Source organism: Eleutherodactylus coqui, chromosome 1 (assembly GCF_035609145.1).
Source record: "Eleutherodactylus coqui strain aEleCoq1 chromosome 1, aEleCoq1.hap1, whole genome shotgun sequence".
In the NCBI taxonomy this organism is placed as follows: domain Eukaryota; kingdom Metazoa; phylum Chordata; class Amphibia; order Anura; family Eleutherodactylidae; genus Eleutherodactylus; species Eleutherodactylus coqui.
In genome coordinates, this window is record NC_089837.1 from 276,641,098 (window position 1) to 276,663,703 (window position 22,606).

Here is a 22,606-nt window from a genome sequence, read left to right on the forward strand (position 1 = left end):
TGGGAGCGCCGGCCGCAGCGGAAGAGTGAGCGGCCGGGCCGCTTTAAGGGCCGCGGCGGTTCTCCCGGCGGAAATCTTGCGGTTTTTGCTGCAGCCAAACCACGGGATTTCCGGCGGAAATACGCCCAGTGTTAACCCAGCCTTAAACTGTTTGCAGCAGATGAAAAAAGGTAAACAAGAACCTAGAAAATGACTGGAATAAACATTTGTCTATCCTAAAGACAAAAATAAAAAAAGAAATAATGTAAGGGTAAACTAGATGGATGATGTACTGTCTGCTGACAATCTCCTATGTTTCTATGTCTAGTTTAGACTTCCTGTCACTATATTGTTTCACTTTCTGTGTTGATGATTGTGTTAATGTTATGGCAGAAGTGAACAGTTCCTGAAAACAGGGACCATTTCTGGTAAATGATGCTCCTTAATAGAGCATGCCTTTTCTAACGCAATCATATGGCAGCTTCCACGGGCGGAAATTCTGCGGGAAATCCCGCCACGGAATTTCCGCCCGTGTGCAGGGGACCTTATTCTCCAGCTGTCACACTGACCTGAACTAGTTAACTTTGGGCCCAGCCCTTTTCCATCCTCCAGGAAGGAGTCACAGCACGGGTTTCTGCCTCAGCATAAGCAGCCAGCACAGTGAAAGGAGGGAAGAATTTCAGGGTGAGTTGGGTTTTACATACAACTCTTACGTTTTTAATGTAAATGTATTTTAAAGTGATCATCAGCTTTTTGCCTAGGTTTCCCATGAATTGGTTTAGTGAAACCCTGCACTATGTAAATGATTTCCAGTACAAGTTCATACAGCTGCTGGGCAGCTCAAGTCAGGATAACGCATCTGCATACAACACAATAGCTGGCAGCGCAGAAATCAGCACTGATAAACTGTAGCTATAGCGTGAATGTTTTAATGCCAGCTATTTAGTTCTTGAAGTTGGTTCAGATGGGTCTAGGAGTGCAAGTTGTGTGCGTGGCCAAGGGGAGAGAATTCTTATGATTAGACTGGCCATCTTGGTTTACTTGATGCTGAGATCTATTAAACAGCCTTGTGTGTAAGAATGGATACATAGTGTTATAAAGGAAGCAAAAGGATTTTTATGACTGTATGTTACATTTCAGAATAGGGATACTACTGTATATATTTTGCAGTGAAATGCAATCTGTTGATCCTTGTGAACTGCCATGTTGGGCTGGGATGAGTGACAGGAAGCGCAAAAGGTCTGCCTCCATTATCCGTACTTATGTTCTGAAAGCCTCTAGAACAGGGGTGTCAGTTATTAATTCCAATGGGTTTGCTCGCATGAGCATATTTTTTTCACATGACATGCTATCGTATGAAAAAACGTGGCGTATTTTGGTGCGTTTTATACACTGCAATAGGTCATTTTAGTGAAATAATGACCTATTGCAAATGACTTCGTATTTGTGCATTTGCATTCTTTTTTGCATGCAGAAATATGTAATGTATTTGTGCAATACAAAATGCGTGTGTAAGTGATTTTTAGTCGTGCATATTACACAGTATATTACTGAAATGTGCTTATGCCTATGGGAATGAGCCTTAATAGTGATCCCCATAGTAGCTGCAGTGGTTTTAGTGTCCTTTATTGGCTCCAGAAGTAATAGTGACACCCATAGTAGTCCCAGTAGTAATAACTACCCCCCCTTTGGGCTCTGGCAGGGCAGTATCCCTGCAGGCTTTCCACTCATTCAGCCTGCACCTTTGGCTCAGAGGAAGTGGCAGCTGAGTCTGTGACTGCTGACCCCTCACCTTGGTGTCTGTGCTGCACACAGCACAGTGTGTGAGTGTGAGTGTGAGTGTTAGTGGTCAGCGGTCACAGACTCTGCACTGCCACCGAAGGACCAGAGATGCAGACTGGGTGAGTAAAATTCCTGGTAGATTTAATGCATGGCTGCGGGCCACAGAAAATGAGACGGCGGGCCTTGTGTTTGACATATGTGCTCTAGAACATGCTAACATTGATCTTTTTGTAATTCCAAATGCAAGTTGCACCCATCTATATCATATCTGATATTCATGGACCCTGCAAATTTAATGTCATAGTTTCATCCGTTTAAATGGGTGACAACAGAATGTCCATCGACTGTTTTGCACACAAATCATCAGGTCTCTGCTAAAATCAGCCGTGTGAATAGTTGCATTATTGAAGACATGAATAGTCCTGTGGATTTTGATGTGTAGTTAGGCAGCTGTGGATTTGATTGCATCCTGCAGCGTAATTGTGACCCATGTGATAGGTCACTTATGGGGCTTTGTGATGGCCTTTGAATATATGGACCATGCATGGCACAAATATATAGCTGTATGATTGGGCCTTATAATGTATATACTTGAGGATTAGTGCATATTAGTAAAACTGGGAGCATTTAAAGAAAGAATGATGAAGGGTAACTAAAGGCAAACATAGCAATAATAAGTAAAACCGAGCAAGGGTTGTTTCAAATAGCTTTTTTTTTGTTGTTTTAAAACCATGCAGTTTTTATGACAGTTTTTTGATGCATTTTTTTTTTTTTTGGACAAAACCAGAAGTGGATTCAGAAGGCATGTAATACCCTCTTTCTGAATTCATTATAATCTGCCCTTCTGAAATCCAACCTTAAGGTCTGAGTCTTCTCAGGTCGTCTTCCGCTTTTCCAAAATTCAAGGATAGCATGATGATTGTTTCCTAAGGTCCCAACCACCCTTAGGCCTCATGTCCACGGGGAAAATAAGAATTAAAATCCGCAGCGGATTTTAACTCTTCTCCCGCGCGCGGATCCGCACCCCATAGGGATGCATTGACCACCCGCGGGTAGATAAATACCCGCGGATCGTCAATAAAAGTGATTTTAAAAAAAATGGAGCATGAAAAAATCTGGACCATGCTCCATTTTCATGCGGGTCTCCCGCGGGGACGGCTCCCGCGGGCTTCTATTGAAGCCTATGGAAGCCGTCCGGATACGCGGGAGACCTAAAATAGGAATTTAAAAGAATTTACTCACCCGCAGCGGGCCGGGAAGGTCTTCTCTTCCTCACGGCCGCATCTCCCTTGCTTCGGCTCGGCGGATGTGCCCGGCGCATGCGTGAGGAATTCATCCGCCGGCCGAAAAAGAAGATCCGGCCGTGAGGAAGAGCAGAGCTTCCCCGCCCGCTACGGATAGGTAAATTCTTATAAATTCTTATTTTCAGCGCTCATGTCTGCGGGGCAGGAGGGACCCGCTGCAGATTCTCCATGGAGAATCTGCAGCGGATCTGATTTTCCCCGTGGACATGAGGCCTTACTTCTGCAGCATCCCAAAGGGTAACTCAGGACACGAGACACACACTGAGGAGCTGGGAGGGTAAAGCTGTCACATGTCATAGTGGCATTTACATGACTCTTCCCCAGAGGGACACACGCAACCTCGCCAGAGTATCGCTGGGCCTCTTCCAGACACTCCATGGAGAGGGATGGCCAATATACATGCTGAAAAACTTTAGATTGTCATGTTACGCCACTGTTCCATTACTCACCGGAATGAATCTCGGCAATAAACACCAAAACATGTGTGGACTCTTAAGTACCTCAGTCCCTGAGAACAGTCAGGGGCTGGCAAAACTTTACTGGAAAACATGGACACTTCACAATTTAAGAATACACTGCTGCAGGCGAGACAAAAGAATGAAGGTCAGGGAGGAACTCAGGATGATACCGGCCCTACAGTCTCCCTTTATCCGTATGGTAACGCTCCTGCAAGGGGTAGTGGACAAACATTTCTTAGACGCTCACGGATAAAGTACCTCTGCACAGTAATCTTGAATCACTTTTGTACTCGTGCCCTCTCACTCTCTCCTTAGGCCTCAGTCACACGGGCGTTTTTTCGCACGATTTGCGGATCGCATGACGGATGCGCATCCGCAAATCGCGTGACCGGGGCCGACGATTCGCAGAACAATCTGCAGCTAGCAGCGTTTTCGGCGAAACGGCCCAGTGCTCCCTGCTATCCTCTGCCACATCTGTGGGTGGCAGAGCTGTGGCAGAGGAGAACGATGTTCGCCCATTGAATTCAATGGAGCCGGCAATACAGCTGGCTCCAAAGAAAGCAATGGGCTGCCGGCGAGCGCGGGATGAATTTTCGGAAAGGGCTTAAAAATATAAGCCCTTCCCTGAAAACCATCCTAAAATGTGTAAAAAAATAAAAAATAAAAAAATAAAGTATACTCACCTTTTTCCTGCAGCCGTAGCTCAGCCGCGTCCGGCCGGCAATTCTGAACTGCTCTGTGTAGTATTCAGCAGGTGGGGATTTAAAATCCCCGCCTGCTAAATGGACTGCCTCTGATTGGTCACAGCCCTTACCAATCAGAGGCAGCTCTCACTCACCCATTCATGAATTCATCGCTCATTACCTATATGATGACTTTTTACACTGCGCTCATCGTGCAGTGTAAAAAGTCGCCATTCAATAGCGAACGGCGCCTGTGTTATGTGAATGGAGAGGGGTGGAGGAAGGATAGGAGAGAAATCTCCTGCACTGCCCCGCCCCCCTGCTGGCCACTCCATGTACAAGCCAGCTGTGCTAGCTCCTGTGCAGAAGCAGGGGGAAAACGGGGATATAGGGACGAGTGTCAGGCATCGTTTGCCTGACACTCGTCCAGTGTAAATGGGCCTTAATACCAAGGTTCTCAATTGCATTAATTAGCTGTATAATTCACTGCCCAACAAAAAAAAATATTTTGGAATGTTTTCTTAACTTCATGAGTCAAATCTTACTAATTTTGGCGTGAGAAAAATGAATATGACAAAGAAATTTTTTTATTAGCTCTAGTTTCTGTGATATACAATAGGTGGAAGTATGTTATTTTAATGGATTAAGAGAAAATGATACATTTTAATTACATATGCTAACAACATTGAAAATGCACTTGAATTTTTTTTTGATGATCATTACATGCAAAGAGTTGATGGAAGAATTCCTAGCAGGTGGTTCGGTGTAAATAGAATCCCGTAGTGACTTCATAAGATCCTTTTCTTTGGCTTGCCTCTTGTAAATTAGTTCTGGAGCATCCCTACACACAGACTAGCAGTAATCCGCAAGCATTGCTTCATTCCAACAGCCGTGATATCTTTGTTCCATTACAGAAATATCCTGGTGGAATCTTTCTCCCTGTTCATCACTGACAGCTCCACAACTAGGAGGGGAAAAAGCCTGGGTGGGAGTGGAGAAAATGGATTTTAAGTACTTAAATGCTTGTCCTTCCTTTTGCCAAAATGTTTCATTAAACCCAACTTTATATGAAGGGGTCCACGAGAGGCTCGGCAATGACCTTTTTCTCGGTTGAGTCAAGATATTTTGCAGGCCAGTCCGCTTGAATGTAATGTGATTTCCTATCCCTACTGTCCCACATACATAAAAAGCAACGGTATTTAGTGTACCCCAGTTGCATTCCTAAGAGTACAGCGATGACTTTTAGATCCCCACATATTTTTCACTTGTGTTCAGCATATTTGATTGAGTCAAGGAGGGCTGTCATGTTTGCATAAGTCTCCTTCATGTTAACTGCATGACCAACAGGAATAGAAGGAAGACTGTTGCCGTTGTGAAGTAATACAACTTTCAAACTAAGCTTGGAGGAGTCTATGAATAGCCTCCATTCAGTTGGATCATGGTTCAAATCCAAACATTTCATCAAGCCATTAATGTTGCAGCAAACAACCAGATTTTTATTTTTTTTTTCAAAAAAAGGAAGCAGATCCCTCTAACGTTCTCTGTACTGTCAGGCCCTGACATCGCGTTGGAGAAGATTCCATTGCTGTAGTCTTGACCCTAGAAGTTCCGCCTTCTCTTTTGACAAGTCAAGGTCTCCAATGAGATCACTCAATTCCGCTTGTATCATCTTTTACCTCAAAGTCAGGGTCATGGGATGTAGAAGGCTTGTTGAATTCTTCTTTTTCCACACTTTCTTTAATTTTTACTTCAAGGTCACAATGTTGGAATGGAGTAGGAACTGGTAAACTATCTGAATGTGGAATAGGTCGAATGGCAGATGGAAGATTCGGGTATTGAACTGTTCCTGTTTTCTTCATTGACAATCCTGCCTTTATAGGCGCAGTCAGACAGAAATAACAGCCATCTGTATGGTTAGTAGGCTCCCGCAAAAGCCATAGATTGTTTTTATTTTTCAGCCATTCTTGTAGTTTAACTGAACAAGAGTTGCAACATATATGTGGAGCCCACGACTTATTCTGGTCCCCTACCTTTATGCCAAAATAATGATTGGCAGTCGTCACAATAGGGCTTCAGATTGCGTTTATGGGACGCAAATGTTATTTCACCACAAATGTAACAAATTATTCACTAAACTTGTACATTTTCGTGGCATTTTGATATAGCATATGCACTTCAAAAGCACTCCAAAACCAGAAATTCTGAAAAAAAGAAAAACAGAAACAATATGAAACTCAGTCATAGGAACATTTATTATGTTTATAACCTACAAACATATGGAGAACGTTGTGTTATGTCAGTTGAGAGGTGTGACAACGGGTGTGAGCCTGACACAAAATCATTGTTGGGCAGTGCCTGGTCTTTCACTTCCCCACCCATATTGTTCTAGTTTAAAGCTCTCCCGATGACTGTAGCAATGTGCCTGCCGAATATATGCTTTCTTGTCTTTGAAAGGTGCAACGCATCTCTAGCAAGAGCCCATCATATAGGTAATTCAGTTATTTCTGCTCTGCCAAGGAAATACACATCATGCTTAATGAGTTTCAATGTAGACGTTCTCTCGTGAAGACTTTGCACCTTCTCCTCCAATAGGGACATAGGCCGCCTGCAGACGGCTGGGTCGGACCCGGCTGCAAGAATTCTCGCAGCGGAACCCGACCCGAGCGTCTGCAGAGAGCAGCGTGTCATTCACCTGGTCCCGCGGCCCCGGCTCTTTCATGTGCCAGCTGCCGGGCAGCCAGCGCATGCGCAGAGCAGGGCCGGCGGCCGGTGAGTGATGTTTCTGTGCGGGGCTCGGAAATAGAGCATGCCGTGCGACATCTTGCGCAGCCAAATCGCGGCCGTCTGCCTAGGATTGCGTTTGTTAACGCAGTCCTCTGGCAGCTTCCAGGGGCGGAAATTATGCGGCGGAATTTCCACCCGTCTGCAGGCGGCCATAAGCTTGCATTTCTGGCAGGTGAAGTTTGGCTTTTGATCTGGTAGGTCTGTGAACATATAACATATGTTGCAGCTTACCATATGGCTACTCTTATCTTCCATGTTGCACATGGTCAGTTGATGTCCATTTTCAAATTCCTAAAAGTCAAAAATTCTCAATTCTCACTTATAAGATTTTGCCAAGTTTAAAAATGATATGCAAATTATCTCCTCGAGCTCCGATCCCTGGTTTGGCAATTCTCCTCCAAGCAGTTACACCTGACTAAACCCAGTGACCCTCCACTGGCATCAACTCTTCCCAGAATACATTGGGAATATGCACATTTTCTCCTGAAGCACTAATACCTGGCCCCTTCAATCAGCAGATTGGCAGACCCCACTGATCACATATTGATGCCCTATTTTTACTATAGGAACAATATGCAGTTTTAAAAATGTGAGGTTCACATGGGTATTAGTGTATCTTGAAGCCACCTGAAGCTAGGGGTTTTACAGGGTGAACGCCCGTGTCACACCCCTAGCTCCTGATAGGGTCAAGAAGCAAAGGTGCTGGAAGGACCTAGGAGCTGCGGAGGCCACTTACAGCGCGGGGGAGCCGAAGCAGGAGAGATGCTGCTGGAGGACTCGCACTCGGGGACATGACTGACAGCGCTCCCGGCTGCTTCGCAGGGTCAGCCGATACAGGAGGCTACAGTAGGCAACTTGATCCGGGGACAGCAGTGGCAGCGCTGCGGGCTGCTTGCCCCTTAGGGGGAGCACAGGGGGGACGCTACTGTGCCGGTGGTGCAGGAGTCCCACCCGGCAACAACAGCGCTGATGCGACTTACCAGGTTCCAGCCTTCTTTTGGCGCGGGGGGAGCGGAAGCGCCATTGCACAGAGCCGGATGCCGTGGTAGCGACTGCATCGGGGACGTCACTCCATGCGCTCCTGAGTGCCGTGGGCGGGATGGGGGTGGGAAAAGTCCTGGCAGCGGTCAAGCAGGGGAAAGTAGGCGTCCAGCAATTTGTCTCACAGATAGAGGGTTAGAGTGAGGGGTAAGTGTCACAGTTAGCCTTATTTTAAAAATGTAGGGCTAACCGTGACGCTTACTCCTCACCCTAAACCCTCCACATAAATCATTACACTGTGCTAGGTACAACAGAGCTGAAGGTCTCCATACACGTAAGCTTCTGCAGGAGTTTAGTGGGCTGCAAGGACCTGCAGCTCATCCAGCTCAGCAGCCAATTACGTGCTGGGGGCGTCACCCAACTCTCAATCTTGACTCCACCAGGACTTCCTGGTGGTGTCAAGATACACTAATACCGTTCACATGTACTGAGATGTTTTTCTCACAAAAGGCATCGTACTCACAGGCCAAAATTGCAGTTTCAGGAGTGCAATAACGGTCTGAGTTTTTCAGACCGATATTGCACTCTCCAATGTGAAAGCACCCTTATAGAGTAAATATGATGTCATACACAATTGGCATATGGACCCATAGAGACCGCCATATATTCATACACCTAATATTGAATTTCCTAGCAATCTAAATGCAGCCATAAAGTGCAGAAGATTTAAGGCATCTGTTTTTCTATTCTTTGCAAAAAAAATATAAAAAAACTTATGAGAACTAATCCATGATAATTGCCATTGTTAAACTGACACTCTTTGACAAATGCTTTTGTGCAATATATCAGATACCTTTTATGTATGCTGGAAAATTGTGTATACCTTGCAAAAATGTTGTGTGAGCGAAAAATTCATAACTAGATAGATTTCATATTGGATTCTAAGGTGAATGACAGCATTGGCAATATGAAAAAAATCTGAGAAAATGGAAAAGGAAGAGGGTCTGCTAACTGAAAAAATGGAGTGGGTGGGGGTGGGGGAAATAATTACCTGTATGAAGCAAGGCAAACGGGACCAGAGAAGTACTGTAGCGCAGGAGGTGTAGGGATTTAAATGTGTACAGTAAAAAAGCGGGATATTCAAATTCTGGTCTACTGGTTGGCCAGGTAAGGGAAGCGCGGGGTTGCAAGGATTTGAAAATTTAAGCGGGTATGGGCCTGATAGGCTGAGGGGAAATCTAGGGGCAAGGTTATGAGAAATTGAATGCGGGTGGGATGTGCACTCTATCTCTGATATCTAATAGACTAAGCGAGCAAGACAACTTGGGATCAGAGAACCTGTGGGGAATAGGCAGGGGAATTCAAATTTCCACCTGCTAATAAGCAGGAGAGAATTGAAAAAGCAGGGTAGCAAGGAATATCTCCGGGTAACGGCCTGGGTGTGTGGATTTAAGTTTAATCTATATATATAAAGACGAAAGGCCTCACTGACTCATTCACTCACTCACTGATTCACTGACTGACTCGCCACTAATTCTCCAACTTCCCAATGTCATAGAAACATGAAATTTGGTAAGAGCATAGATTATGTCCAAAATAGGAAAAGTAAAGTGGTCCCAACTCGATTATTCAATTCCAACGCAAAAGAATTAGCGTCGCAATTTTACGTACATAATCTAAATCTCTCACTTCCCAATGTCATAGAAACTTAAAATTTGGCATGAGCATCGATTATGTCATAAATAGGAAAAGCTTATGGGTCCCAACTCGATTATTCAATTCTAAGTGCAAAAGAATTAGCTTCCAAATTTTACGTACGGAATCTAATTCTCCAACTTCCCGATCTCATAGAAACTCGAAATTTGGCACGAGCATTGATTATGTCATAAATAGAAAAAGGTAATGGCTCCCAACTCAATTATTCAATTCTAAGCGCAAAAGAATTAGCATCCAAATTTTACGTACGGAATGTAATTCTCTCACTTTCCTGTGTCATAGAAACGTGAAATTTGGCACGGGCATTGATTATGTCATAAATAGGAAAAGCTAATGGGTCCCAACTCGATTATTCAATTCTATGCGCAAAAGAATTAGCGTCCAAATTTTACGTACGGAATCTAATTCTCTCACTTCCTGATGTCATTTTATATAAAGGAAACGTTGCATGGTTGCCTCCACGTGGTGTTTCCTGGGTAACGCAAAGAACCATGCAAAATGGTGAACATATTTTTTCCCCGGTATCTCTAAAGTAACCACGACTTCATAACATTTTCCGTGTGAACACCAGATAAACACCAGTACCAAATTAACTCGGGTGAAGCCGGGTATATCAGCTAGTCTATATATATAAAGACAAAAGCCCTCACTGACTCACTGGCTCACTCACTGATTCACTGACTGACTCGCAACTAATTCTCTAACTTCCCGATGTCGTAGAAACATAAAATTTGGTAAGAGCATAGATTATGTCCAAAATAGTAAAAGTAAAGAGGTCCCAACTCGATTATTTAATTCTAGCGCAAAAGAATTAGCATCAAAATTTTACGTACATAATCTAAATCTCTCCCTTCCCAATGTCATAAAAACTTAAAATTTGGCACGAGCATTGAATATGTCATAAATAGGAAAAGTTAATAGGTCTTAACTTGATTATTCAATTCTAGCGCAAAAGAACTAGCGTCCAAATTTTACGTAAGGAATCTAATTTTCTCACTTCTTGCTGTAATAGAAAGTTGAAATTTGGCACGAGCATTGATTGTGTCATAAATAGGAAAAGCTAATAGGTCCCAATTAGATTATTCAATTCTAAGTGCAAAAGAATTAGCGACTAAATTTTACATATGGAATCTAATTCTCCAACTTCCCAATGTCATAGAAAGTTGGAATTTTGCATGAGCATTAATTATGTCATAAATAGGAAAAGCTGATGGGTCCCAACTCGATTATTCAATTCTAAGTGCAAAAGAATTAGCATCCAAATTTTCTCTCACTTCCCGATGTCTTAGAAACTCGAAATTTGGCATGAGCATTGATTGTGTCATAAATAGGAAAAGTTGGGGGGGCGGGGCCAAGCCAGCAGAGGAAGCGGTCACACAGAGGCAGAGCTCCTGTGACCAAGGCAGACAGACCGATTTTTAGGCTCACCTGCTTGAGCAAGACACCGCTAAACACTTGCCTTAGCATCTCTGCAGGCCAAGGAGCAAAAAGAGACACTCCGGGCAGCTAAGGGCCGCTGGACTCGGTCGGGGCCTACAGCCGCGAGAGAAACCGAGACTTAAATTTCCGGAGGACCAGGAGGCACACGGAGAGCCGGACGCTTGGAGGGGTACAAGCCAGCACCAGCGGTCGGTCACTCACCTGTGGCCTGGAGAAAGGACATCAGAAATAGGTTTGGATTGGGAGGTGGTGAGTGCACTCGATCCCTAGGGTGCGGTGCAGCGGCAGCCCGTCAGGAGGCGGGAAAAGTGTGAGTAGGCAGCGGCTGTATTATAGAGCCGGGAGGCAGTGGAAGCACCTCTGACATAGACTGGGGGCAGAAAATAAAAGTAACCACCGACCGATCACGACCTGCTCCCCAAAGGCAGCATATATTAACCCTTAAGACACTGCCGCCTCCGCTACGTGCCCCCCCTCCCCCCCGGCCCGCATGAACTGCAGTTCCTATAGCGGAGGATCACGACAAGAGAAGATCCATTCTGACTCCTCTGGGCTGACTTGTCACCTGTACCAAGAGAGGCATTAACCCACTAGAGCCCACAGGGCATAAGACTCTAATCGCTAAACCTAGGCTCTCTGCTGCCCTGCAAACCTTGGTACCGGTGCAAACCTAAACTAAAACCAAATCCCACACAGGCCTAGCCTGAATTTTTTGAGGAACGCCAAGTGTCAGTTCTCCAGATCAAACCTGCTCAATTAAACCTAGGCTCTCTGCTGCCCTGCAGACCTTAATACCGGTGCAAACCTAACCAAAAACCAAATCCCACACAGGCCTAGCCTGAATTTTTTTGAGGAACTCCAAATGTCAGTTCTCCAGATTAAACCTGCTCAGTAACACACCCCGGTAGCCACAGCTTCACCCCCCTCAGTGGCGTTACCGTGAACTGTAGACGACCCTATTTATCACTGTCACATAAAATATCCCATTTTTTTAAGTTACTTGATCGGGACTCTGAGGGTCTACACCCTCCAAATGGCCCCGTAACAAGGCAAGCTGAGTGACGGGCCCCATCACATGAACAAGATTGAAATCTAACCCATTACGCAATGGGGAAAAACAGCAGAGATAAAAGCAACGACTCCTTATCTACACCACAACCAACTAAGGGTCAATTAGATATGCAAAAATTTCTTAAAGAGAGGGTCGCAAGATCCCCGCACCCCTCCAGCAAAAAGTCACTGAATTTAACAGCTCCTACTCCACTAAGTATAAAAAGGGACGAAGAAGACTCTTCAGAAAGACAAGACAACGGGCAAATTTCCAAAAGCTTCATGAGAGAGCTAATGACCAACTCTCTACGGCCAATTAGAAATGACCTTTTAGAGATCAAAGATGAAATAAGGCACATGAGTAAAAGGGTCGAGACCCTCGAATCCTCCTCAACGAAGCTTATCCAACATTCTACTGAGATGGCTCAGCTGGTAAGAGAACATCATCATCAGCTGAATCGAGCTCTTATTCTAGAAGAAGACATAGAGACTTGCAACAGATGGAACAATATAAGAATTAAAGGCCTCCCAGAATCGTGGGCAACCAAAGCCCTGCCAAAGATTGCTACAGAACTGTTCGCTCTCCTTGTGGGTCAAGAAAGAGCATCAACTATCTCCATAGAGCGTATCCACAGATCCCTGAGACCTCCACCCCTAGGCTCAGAACCACCAAGAGACATAATATGCAAACTCCTGACTTATCCAGACGCACAAGCGATACTGGACGCCTCAAGATCTAATAAAGATCTACAATATGACGGAGCACCCATACAAGTATATCAAGACCTTGCTCCGACAACTTTGGCTAAGCGCCGTTTGAGGAAGCCATTCTTGGAAGCACTTCGAGCCAAAGACATTCGATATTCCTGGCTTTTCCCATTTGGGTTGGGAATAAATCTATAAGGCCGAAAAATAAATATCCGATTCCCTGAAGATCTTCAAAAATGTTGGCAACTTCTCGAAATAGAACCGATTGAGATCCCGTGTTGGCTACCGCTCCCAGACCCCCAACACTCCCAGTACTACCCAGCATGGACGCGGAGCCACTCCAAGGGCGTTCCCAGTCTCCTAGAGAGAAGAAGAAGAAAACCAAAGATGGACCACCACAGGAGGACACCTGAGAAAGAGAGGAGTCCAAAATTCTATTGACCTGAGAGTAGTGACTCTATGAAGAGGCTTGATGTGCCCTCTATAGTTGTCAGTTGACATAGCAATGAAGAAACTTATCTCTGCATACTATGCATAAGTGATGGGGCCTGACCACATGACACAGGCCCAGTTATAATAGTTACTTACTGTTTATTCATTTGTTTGAAACATGTCTCAGTTGAGAGCCTATAGGGCCGAGTTAATACGCTACCCGCCCACATATTGAGTGCGGCAGCAGCAAGACTAGATCACCCGCGGTTACACCTACGGTGATCTCTCAACTGACACATTTCCGGTTTGTTATCAAACTTTTACCCCCCTACCTACCCTTACCCTCACCCCCTTACCAGCACCGTTCTTCCCCCTTATCCGTTCTTCCATTGTACCCCTGCAAAGGAACTGTACCTCTGTGCCTTTTAGGAACTAAATTTATCGCTCTTTCTTCTACCCTAAAACTACAGGTGCGGTGCAGGAGACTGCCGTCATCATGACTTCCATTCACCTCACGTCATTCAACGCTTGGGGTCTAAACTCTCCGCACAAGAGACACAGTGTGGCCCATCTTCTAAAAAAATGTAAGACAAAAATTTTATTTCTTCAGGAGACACATTTTAAAAAGGACAGACAATTTTCCCTCCCGGGGCTAGGGTTTCACCAATATTTTCATAACACACACCCAAATTCAGCATCTAAAGGAGTAACCACAGGGTTTCATAAGTCAATTCCATTTAAACTGGATGCACAGCTTCAAGATGAGGAGGGTAGAGTCCTTCTTCTAAGGGGCTCTATCAATAACTTCAAACTGACAATTGCCAAATTCTGAACAAATCCCCTGGCTGATAAAACAGATGGATACCCTCAAGCAGTTTTCCATTGGATATATCATACTAGGGGGAGATTTAAATATCACATTAAATCCTGTACTAGACTCCTCAACAGGATGCTCACAAGCATCACAGGTAAAATTAAAAAGGCTACATCGTTCCATGCAGGAGTTGGGGGTCCTGGACGCGTGGCGCTCCCTTCACCCCTCCACCAAGGATTTCTCTTACTATTCCCAAGTCCACTCCTTCCAGAGGCTGGACTACTTACTTGTCTCCTCTGGACTTCTAACTCACCTGAGGAAGGCGAACATAGACTCCATCACTGTCTCGGACCATGGCCCGATTCATCTAGACATTAGTTTGCTATGTATTACCCCAGGCGAATGGAGATGGCATCTGAACGACTCCCTCCTGGACCCCCTAGAAGAGAGACTGAAAATAGGGGACCATCTAGAGGAGTACTTCAAGAACAACTCAGACGGAAGTGTAGGTACACCTACGGTGTGGGAAGCCCATAAGGCTTTTGTTAAGGGTCTATTGATAGCATTGGGCTCGAGGGTAAAGAAGCAGAAACAAAAAGAAATTGACAAATTATTAGCCCAAATTGCTAAACTTAAATACACAACAAAACAGTCTCAGACCAAACAGAACCTTGAGGAACTAACCTCTCTAAGGCACCGCCTCAAATGCTGCTCCACAGAGAAATTCAATAAAAAACCTATCTATCTTAAACAAGCAGCCTACGCCCATGGCAACGGAGACAGTAAACTCATGACCTCGCTCCTCAAAAAGATCAGGACAAGGAACACTATCCTAACTATAAAAACACAATCCGGGTCTCGAGTATCCTCTACGCCAGACATAGTCAGGGAATTTCAACTCTTCTATTCAAAACTATATAATCTCAGAGAAAGAGCAAGTCCCCCTGCCCAGCAGGACTTCAATGAGAGGATAGACCCATTTCTGAGATTCCTAAAAATACCGGAGCTGAGTGAGACGGAGGCAGCGTCTCTATTGACCCCGATCACAGGGAAAGAGGTGGAGGAAGTTTTGAGCTCCTTTGCCCATGGTAAAAGACCAGGACCCGACGGTCTCTCACTCACCTATTATAAAGCCTTCAAAGCACAATTAATCCCAGACTTACCGAAACCTTCAATGCTTTACTAAAGGGAGCCATTCTTCCTAGACAAGCCCAAGAGGCGCATATCACTCTCATCCTGAAGGAAAGTAAGGACCCAACACAGTGCAGTAGCTATAGGCCTATTTCACTTATTAATTTGGATGTTAAGATCTGGGCCAAACTCTTAGCTAAAAGAGTAGGTGAGTTTATCCTGACATTGATAGATCCAGAACAAGCTGGCTTTGTCAGAGGCAGAGAGGGGAGAGGAAACTGCCTCAGACTACTTCATGCAATTAGCTATGCCCAAACTCGTGAAATCCCTATGGCCTTTGAAGGCACTGATGCGGAGAAGACCTTCGATAGGGTAGACTGGGTCTTCATGGAGAGAATATTGCTCTGCTTCAACTTCCCTCCTGCCTTCATCGCAGCTATACTGACATTATATTCAAATCCACACGCCAGACTAAAAATAAATGATTCGCTCTCCCCACCATTTGAAATCAGAAACGGGACGCGCCAAGGTTTCCCCCTCTCCCCAATACTATTCATTCTCACTATAGAACCATTGCTACAATAGGTAACACAAGACCCGGTCTTGGAGGGCCTTAGAGTCCAGTCAGGCACGTTGTCGTCAGCGGCATTTGCTGACGACGTCATGTTTGTGATTACTAAACCGGAGAGGAGCCTACCGAGACTAGTTTCAATTCTGCGAGACTTCGGTTCTCTATCAAACTTTAAAGTTAACTTTGAGAAGTCCACGATTCTTAACAGATCAATTCCGGAAGCTAACTGCAAATTTCTGAGAGCCGGCTCCCTGTTCGCGTGGTCTGAGACAGTGGTGGACTACCTAGGAATAAAGCTCACAAAAAGAACTGAAGACCTCTTCTCAAAAAATTTCTACCCCCTAAATGCCCAAATCAAAACCCTACTACGAAAATATGACCTACCATTCCTTTCATGGTTTGGAAGGAAAAATATTTTGAAATCATATGTTCTACCTATCGCTCTTTACAAACTACATATGACCCCAATACACCTCCTCTCCTTCTTTAAATCCCTACGAGTAATTTTTTCAGGCTTTGTGTGGAGACAGAGGAGGCCCAGAATGGCGTATAATTTAATGACCAGGAGGAGATCAGAGGGATGGATCTGCCAAACGTCCAGGACTATTATTACTCTATTCAAATTGGATACTGGATGGACCTGACATGTCCATCGAGAGATCCGATATTATATGATCTCGCGACTGCCTCACATGGGGAATCTCTGACGGAAGACCTGTGGTTCCCAAAAAGGAGCTTATATAGAGCGAAGGGATTCAATCCCCTCCTCAAGGGCCCATGTGAGATTTGGGATAAAACTAGAGAATCATTGGCCCCCACCCCCTCCCCACTGACACCTATTCGAAGCTTATGTAGGTTACTAGAAAACCCTCAGACCCCGTTTCCCGGAGTATCTGGAAACAGTTACAGGGAAGCAGAGTGGGAGAACTACAAGCCCAGGCTCACAAAACACCAGAGGAAATTCTGACTTTGCTGGTCCCCAATTCCAAGTTATCATTCCTGCATCTGACACACGTAGGAAAAGTTATAAAAGAATTCTTAACCAAACACAAATCAGTTAGGCCAAAGACAAACTTTGAAAACGCCTTACTAGAAGACAAACCTAGCGCTAGGATAATCTCTATTATTAGGAAGAATTTCATAGCCCCACCTTTATTTACCAAACCAACATTCCTAATGTCCTGGGAAAAGGAGTTAAAGATCACTTTATCCACGGCAGATACCAAACTAATCCTAAAACTGGCATATGACCTGTCCCCATGTGTCTTAATACAGGAAAGTCATTACAAACTATTAGTCCGATGGTACAAACCCCCCCCCCCCCCCCAATGGCTACACGATTACAAATTACCCCCAACAATAAATGTTGGAGATGCAATGCCGCAATAGGCTCTTATCTCCACATTTGGTGGGAATGCTCGAGAATCACCCATTTCTGGAGAGAGATAGAAAAAGACCTGAGAGTCTTCTCACCTGGTATAACAATTCTACCAGAGATGATTTTCCTCTGGAAACCCTCTCCTAACTTCCAGCCGTACAGAAACAAACTAATAGCATTTCTATTAGATGCCGCTAAAGCGCTAATTCCCCTAAACTGGCTTCAACAAAGTCCACCCTCGATATCACAGTGGAGAGAAAAAAATAGAATAATAAGAAATTTTTCTTCTTATTATAAATGTTTTACTTTCTGTTCATACTATGTACACTTGAAAAAGGCCGTGCGGCCGAAACGCGTTGTGTATTATATATTATTTTATTCTATTAAAACCGTGTAACTTGTATACCACCGTTTATCACCGTTGGCGAACGCCATTCTTGATACGTCTATTGGGATTAGGAGGCGCCTACCCTAAAGGCGCCTCCGCGAAGTAAGTGACATCATTCTTACTTTTTTCAGTACATTTTCTTTACCTAAATTTATTCTATGGTGTGAGCGCTGAGGTTTTTTTCTCTATTCTATTTATGTCTTTCTCCTTCATGCCAATGATCAGAGCTTTCCTCTAGCCGCTCTCTCTTATGAGATTGTCTACAGCACCTAGGAATATTCGTTTGGACATCAGGACCACCCACCTACTACACTTTCCAGTATCCTTCTAGTGAGCGCTCTACCCTCACTCATCACAGTGGAGAGAAAAAGTAGACATGATATGCAGTATGGAAGAGCTAACAAGTTGGTCTAGGGCAGTGGTGGCGAACTATGGCACGCGTGCCAGAAGCAGCACTCAGAGCCTTCCCAGCTGGCACTCGCCACCGTCGTCCGCTCACCACATTAGTAAATACCGGCAGGAGTGCCGCAGCTCCCCTGCTGGTATTCACTCAGCAGCGCCTCTAGAGGTGCTGATCCCGGCGCACACTGTGATGTCAGTGTGCAGCCGGGATCCTCCTCCCCCTCCTCTGACGTCTCCTACTTGGTTCCGCGAGAGCAGGGGAGGGGAGAAAGTGTCCGGCAGCACGTCACATTGTGCTCCTGGGATCAGTGGCAGCAACAGCTGCCTACAGGGCTATTACTACAGGGGCCACTATGGGATGTCGCTATTACTGGGGGCCACTGTGGGATGTCACTATTACTACTGGCTACTGTGGGATGTCACTGTTACTACTGGGGACGCTGTGAGGTGACACTATTACTACTGGGGGCTGCTATGGGATGTCACTATTACTACTGGGGCCACTGTGGGATGTCAATATTACCACTGAGACCACTGTGGTGTCACTATTACGACTGGGGGGGCCACTGTGGGATGTCACTATTACTACTGGGGGGGCCACTGTGGGATGTCAATATTACGACTGGGGCCACGGTGCGGTGTCACTATTACCGCTGGGGCCGCTGTGCGGGGTCACTATAACCACTAAAGCCGCTCTGGGGTGGGTCACTATTAGCACTGGGGCTGCTCTGGGGGTCACCCTTACTGCTGGGGACACTCTGGGGGGTCAATATCACTGCTGGGATATGTTTACACGAGGTGGAAATGCTGCAGAATGTCCTCAGCGGAAATTTCTGTGGCAAATTCCACAGCATTTCCGCATCCAAAAGAAGTCAAAATCTGTCTATTTTGAAACAGCCTTGTTTTTTTAAGAACGACGGGGGTAAAAAAATCATGCGTCGTGATAAGCCCCGCCCCCTGACATGTATGCACTTTACAATAAATAAGTGGGTTTTGGTTTGCACTTTGGGCACTTGGTCTCTAAAAGGTTCGCCATCACTGGTCTAGGGGCACACACAAGGACTTTATCCTAACATGGCATCTCTGGAGGGAAGCAAGGAGGGATCACTAGGTATACTAGAATTAGCGCCGCAAAGCGCATAACATGAAAGCAAGACGATAATCCCTTTTATAACTGGAAGGCAATGGCAGCTGCGGGTGGACTGGACCCCGGGCGTTGACTGCAGAGACATGACCCCATCCCCCTGCGAAGCGTGGGGCGGAGCGGAAGAGAGAGCGAATCAGGTGAACGAGAGTTGTACCCATAGTCCACCCCTTATATCTCGACCTTAATCACACCGCACCCCCCCTCCCACCCCCTCCCTTCTCTTTCCTGTATTATCTATACCTTGTCTGACACATTAGTGTACTCGTTATATTGACAAGATATATTGTTAGGCTACAGTTCAAGATACGCTTATAACTTCATTGATGATACTGTGGTTGGAGGCTCCTCCCGGGTGGCACCAGGCAGGACATAGCAGTAAATAGGCGGGAGGCCCTTTCTCTGAGGCAGCCTTGGAAATATCTGACTCATACTAAATCTTAGTTCCCAGCTATATGAAACACAGGAACATAATCCTCCCTGGTACATCTTTCTACATAGACTGAGAGGAATAGGTGGGGTCTGCCCCGGCAAGACCCTCCAGCAATTATTCTACTAGATGTTATATTTACCCGCAATTTAAGAACAACTTATTGACTGTAATGTATGACATCGAAATTATTATGAAAAAACTCAATAAAAAATTTGATTTATAAAAATAAAAATGAATAGGAAAAGCTAATGGGTCGCAACTCAATTATTCAATTCTAGCGCAAAAAAACTAGCGTCCAAATTTTACGTACGGAATCTAATTCTCTCACTTTTTGGTGTAATAGTAAGTTGAAATTTGCCACGAGCATTGATTGTATCATAAATAGGAAAAGCTAATGGTCGCAACTCGATTATTCAATTCTAAACGCAACAGAATTGGCGTCCAAATTTTACGTACAGAATGGAATTCTCTTGCTTTCCGGTGTCATAGAAGCGTGAAATTTGGAACGGGCATTGATTATGTCATAAATATGAAAAGCTAATGGGTCCCAACTCGATTATTCAATTCAAGCGCAAAAAAACTAGCATCCAAATTTTACATACAGAATCTAATTCTTTCACTTCCCGATGTCGTAGAAACATGAAATTTGGCACAGGCATTGATTATGTCATACATATGAAAAGTTGATGAGTCCCAACTCAATTATTCAATTCAAGTGCAAAAAAACTAGCATCCAAATTTTTACGTACGGAATCTTATTCTCTTACTTCCCGGTGTCATAGAAACGTAAAATTTTGCACGGGCATTGATTATATCATAAATAGGAAAAGTTAATGGATCCCAACTCGATTATTCGATTCTAAGCGCAAAAGAATTAGCGTCCAAATTTTACGTAGGAATCTAATTCTCTCACTTCCCGATGTCATTTTATATAAAGGAAACGTTGCATGGTTACCTCCACGTGGTGTTTCCTGGGTAACGCAAAGAACCATGCAAAATGGTGAACATATTTTTTTCCCGGTATCTCTAAAGTAACCACGACTTCATAAGATTTTCCGTGTGAACACCAGATAAACACTGGTACCAAATTAACTCGGGCGAAACCGGGTATATCAGCTAGGTATATATATATAGTATACATAGTTAGGAGGAAAGGGAAAGTGGGGAGGTTATGGAGAGTGGGTGAAATCTGCTGACTAAGTAGCGCAGAGATTTGAATGTCCGCAAGAGAGAGCCTAAAATACCTATTAGCCAGCTGATTTGCCAAGTGAAGGAAGGAGAGGGGTAATATGGATTTAAAAAATTTTCACAGAAAACGGAGAAGGGGATTTCAGATTCTAATCTCTTACTGACAATAGGCTGAGGAACAAAAAGCCGGGTTAACGAGCGTTTAAATGCCATCAGGATGTGCATTGACTCTGTCATTGTCCAAGGGAATGACAAGGCCAGACAATTGAAATTTAATGGGCAGGGGAGTTCAAGGGTTCTGAGATGCCTATGGGGAACGGGCTGGGTGTACTAGCTTATTACGTGAAGCAGGGTAAACAGAAATGAAAGTGTCTTTCAGGGATCAAAAGGTCTGTGGTAAAGAGCCAGTCATTTGAATTCCTGTCCAATGATTGGCCAGAGGAGGCAAGGTGCGGGATTAAAAGAATTTGAAGAATTTAGAGTGATCGGGTGAGGAATTTGAATCTCTGTCTGCTAATAGGTTAATGAAGTGGCGTGGTTAAAATAACTTGAATACAGACTGGATGTACAAATCCTTGCCAGGGAAATAAATAGGCTAGAGAACAGAAAAGGGAAATATAAGAATAGCGGCAAGAATTTCAAAATAATGTCCAATATTAACCCCTTAATGAGCGACCCCCTTTTTTCTTTTTCCAGTTTCATTTTTTCCTCCCCCTTTCCAAAAAATTGTAACTCCTTTATTTATCCATCAACGTCGCTGTATGAGGGCTCGTTTTTTGCGGGACGAGTTGTATTTTTCAATGGTGCTATTTAAAGTACCATATAATGTACTGAAAAACTTGTAAAAAATTCTAAGTGGAGTAAAATGAAAAAAACCCGACATTTCGCCATCTTTCAGTGCGCACAAACTGCAACAAAAGCAACATGATGACTTTATTCTATGGGTTGGTACGATTACTACGATACCAAACTTGTATAGGTTTTTTTTTACTGTACTACTTTTTTTTTTGTGCGCGCAATAACTTTTTTATTTTTTCGTCGACGTAGTTGAGCAAGGGCTCATGTTTTGCGGGATGTCCTGTAGTTTCCGATGGTACCAATTTGGAGTACATACGACTTTTACATCACTTTTTATTGCGTTTTTTCTGGGAGACAGGGTAACTAAAAAAGTGCATTTCTGGCGTTCTTTATTTTTTTTTTCAGACGACGTTCACCGTGTGGGAAAAATAATGCACTACTTTATAGATTGGACTTTTACGGACGCGGTGATACCAAATACATATTTTTATTTTATGATTTAAATTTTTGAATAATAGATATGGCAAAAGGGGGGTGATTTAAACTTTTATAACTTTTTTTTTTTTTACTTTACTTTAAAGTCCCCCTGGGGGACTACAACCAGCAATGCTTTGATCGCTGCTTTGATCGCTCCTACAGTATGACGTAATGCTATAGCTGTACGTCATACTGCCTTTTAACAGGCAGTCTATCAAGCCACCCCACGGGGATGGATTGATAGGCAGTCTGGTAAGGTAGCCCTGGGGCCTTTCAGAAGCCCCCGGCTGCCATGACACTTGCACGGCTCCCCCGATCTCACTGCGCGCGCGGGGGGGGGGGGGGGGGGGCGTAAGGGGAATTTTAATGCTATCAGAATTGACAGCGGCATTTAAATGGTTAATAGCGGCATTTAAATGGTTAATAGCCGCGGGTATGAGCTGTAATAAACAACTGATGCCCGCACTGTATGAAGAGAGGTTGCCCCACAACCTCTCTTCATACATAGCCCTCCGCTCCATGACGTAACTATACGTCATGGAGCGGGAAGGGGTTAAAAACAAAA

At 44.4% G+C, this 22,606-nt stretch overlaps 1 protein-coding gene across 1 annotated transcript in view; it reads left to right on the top strand.

Moving 5' to 3' along the window:
* The first annotated feature begins 580 nt into the window (after positions 1-580).
* Positions 581-22,606, top strand: part of BAK1 (BCL2 antagonist/killer 1) — a 150,129-nt gene continuing 128,103 nt past the window's right edge. Inside the window, exons 1-2 of the mRNA XM_066609108.1 lie at positions 581-663; positions 13,788-13,901. Coding sequence (XP_066465205.1) covers positions 13,814-13,901 — 88 coding nt within the window. The 5' untranslated portion in view covers positions 581-663; positions 13,788-13,813. The remainder of the gene's footprint in view (positions 664-13,787; positions 13,902-22,606) is intronic.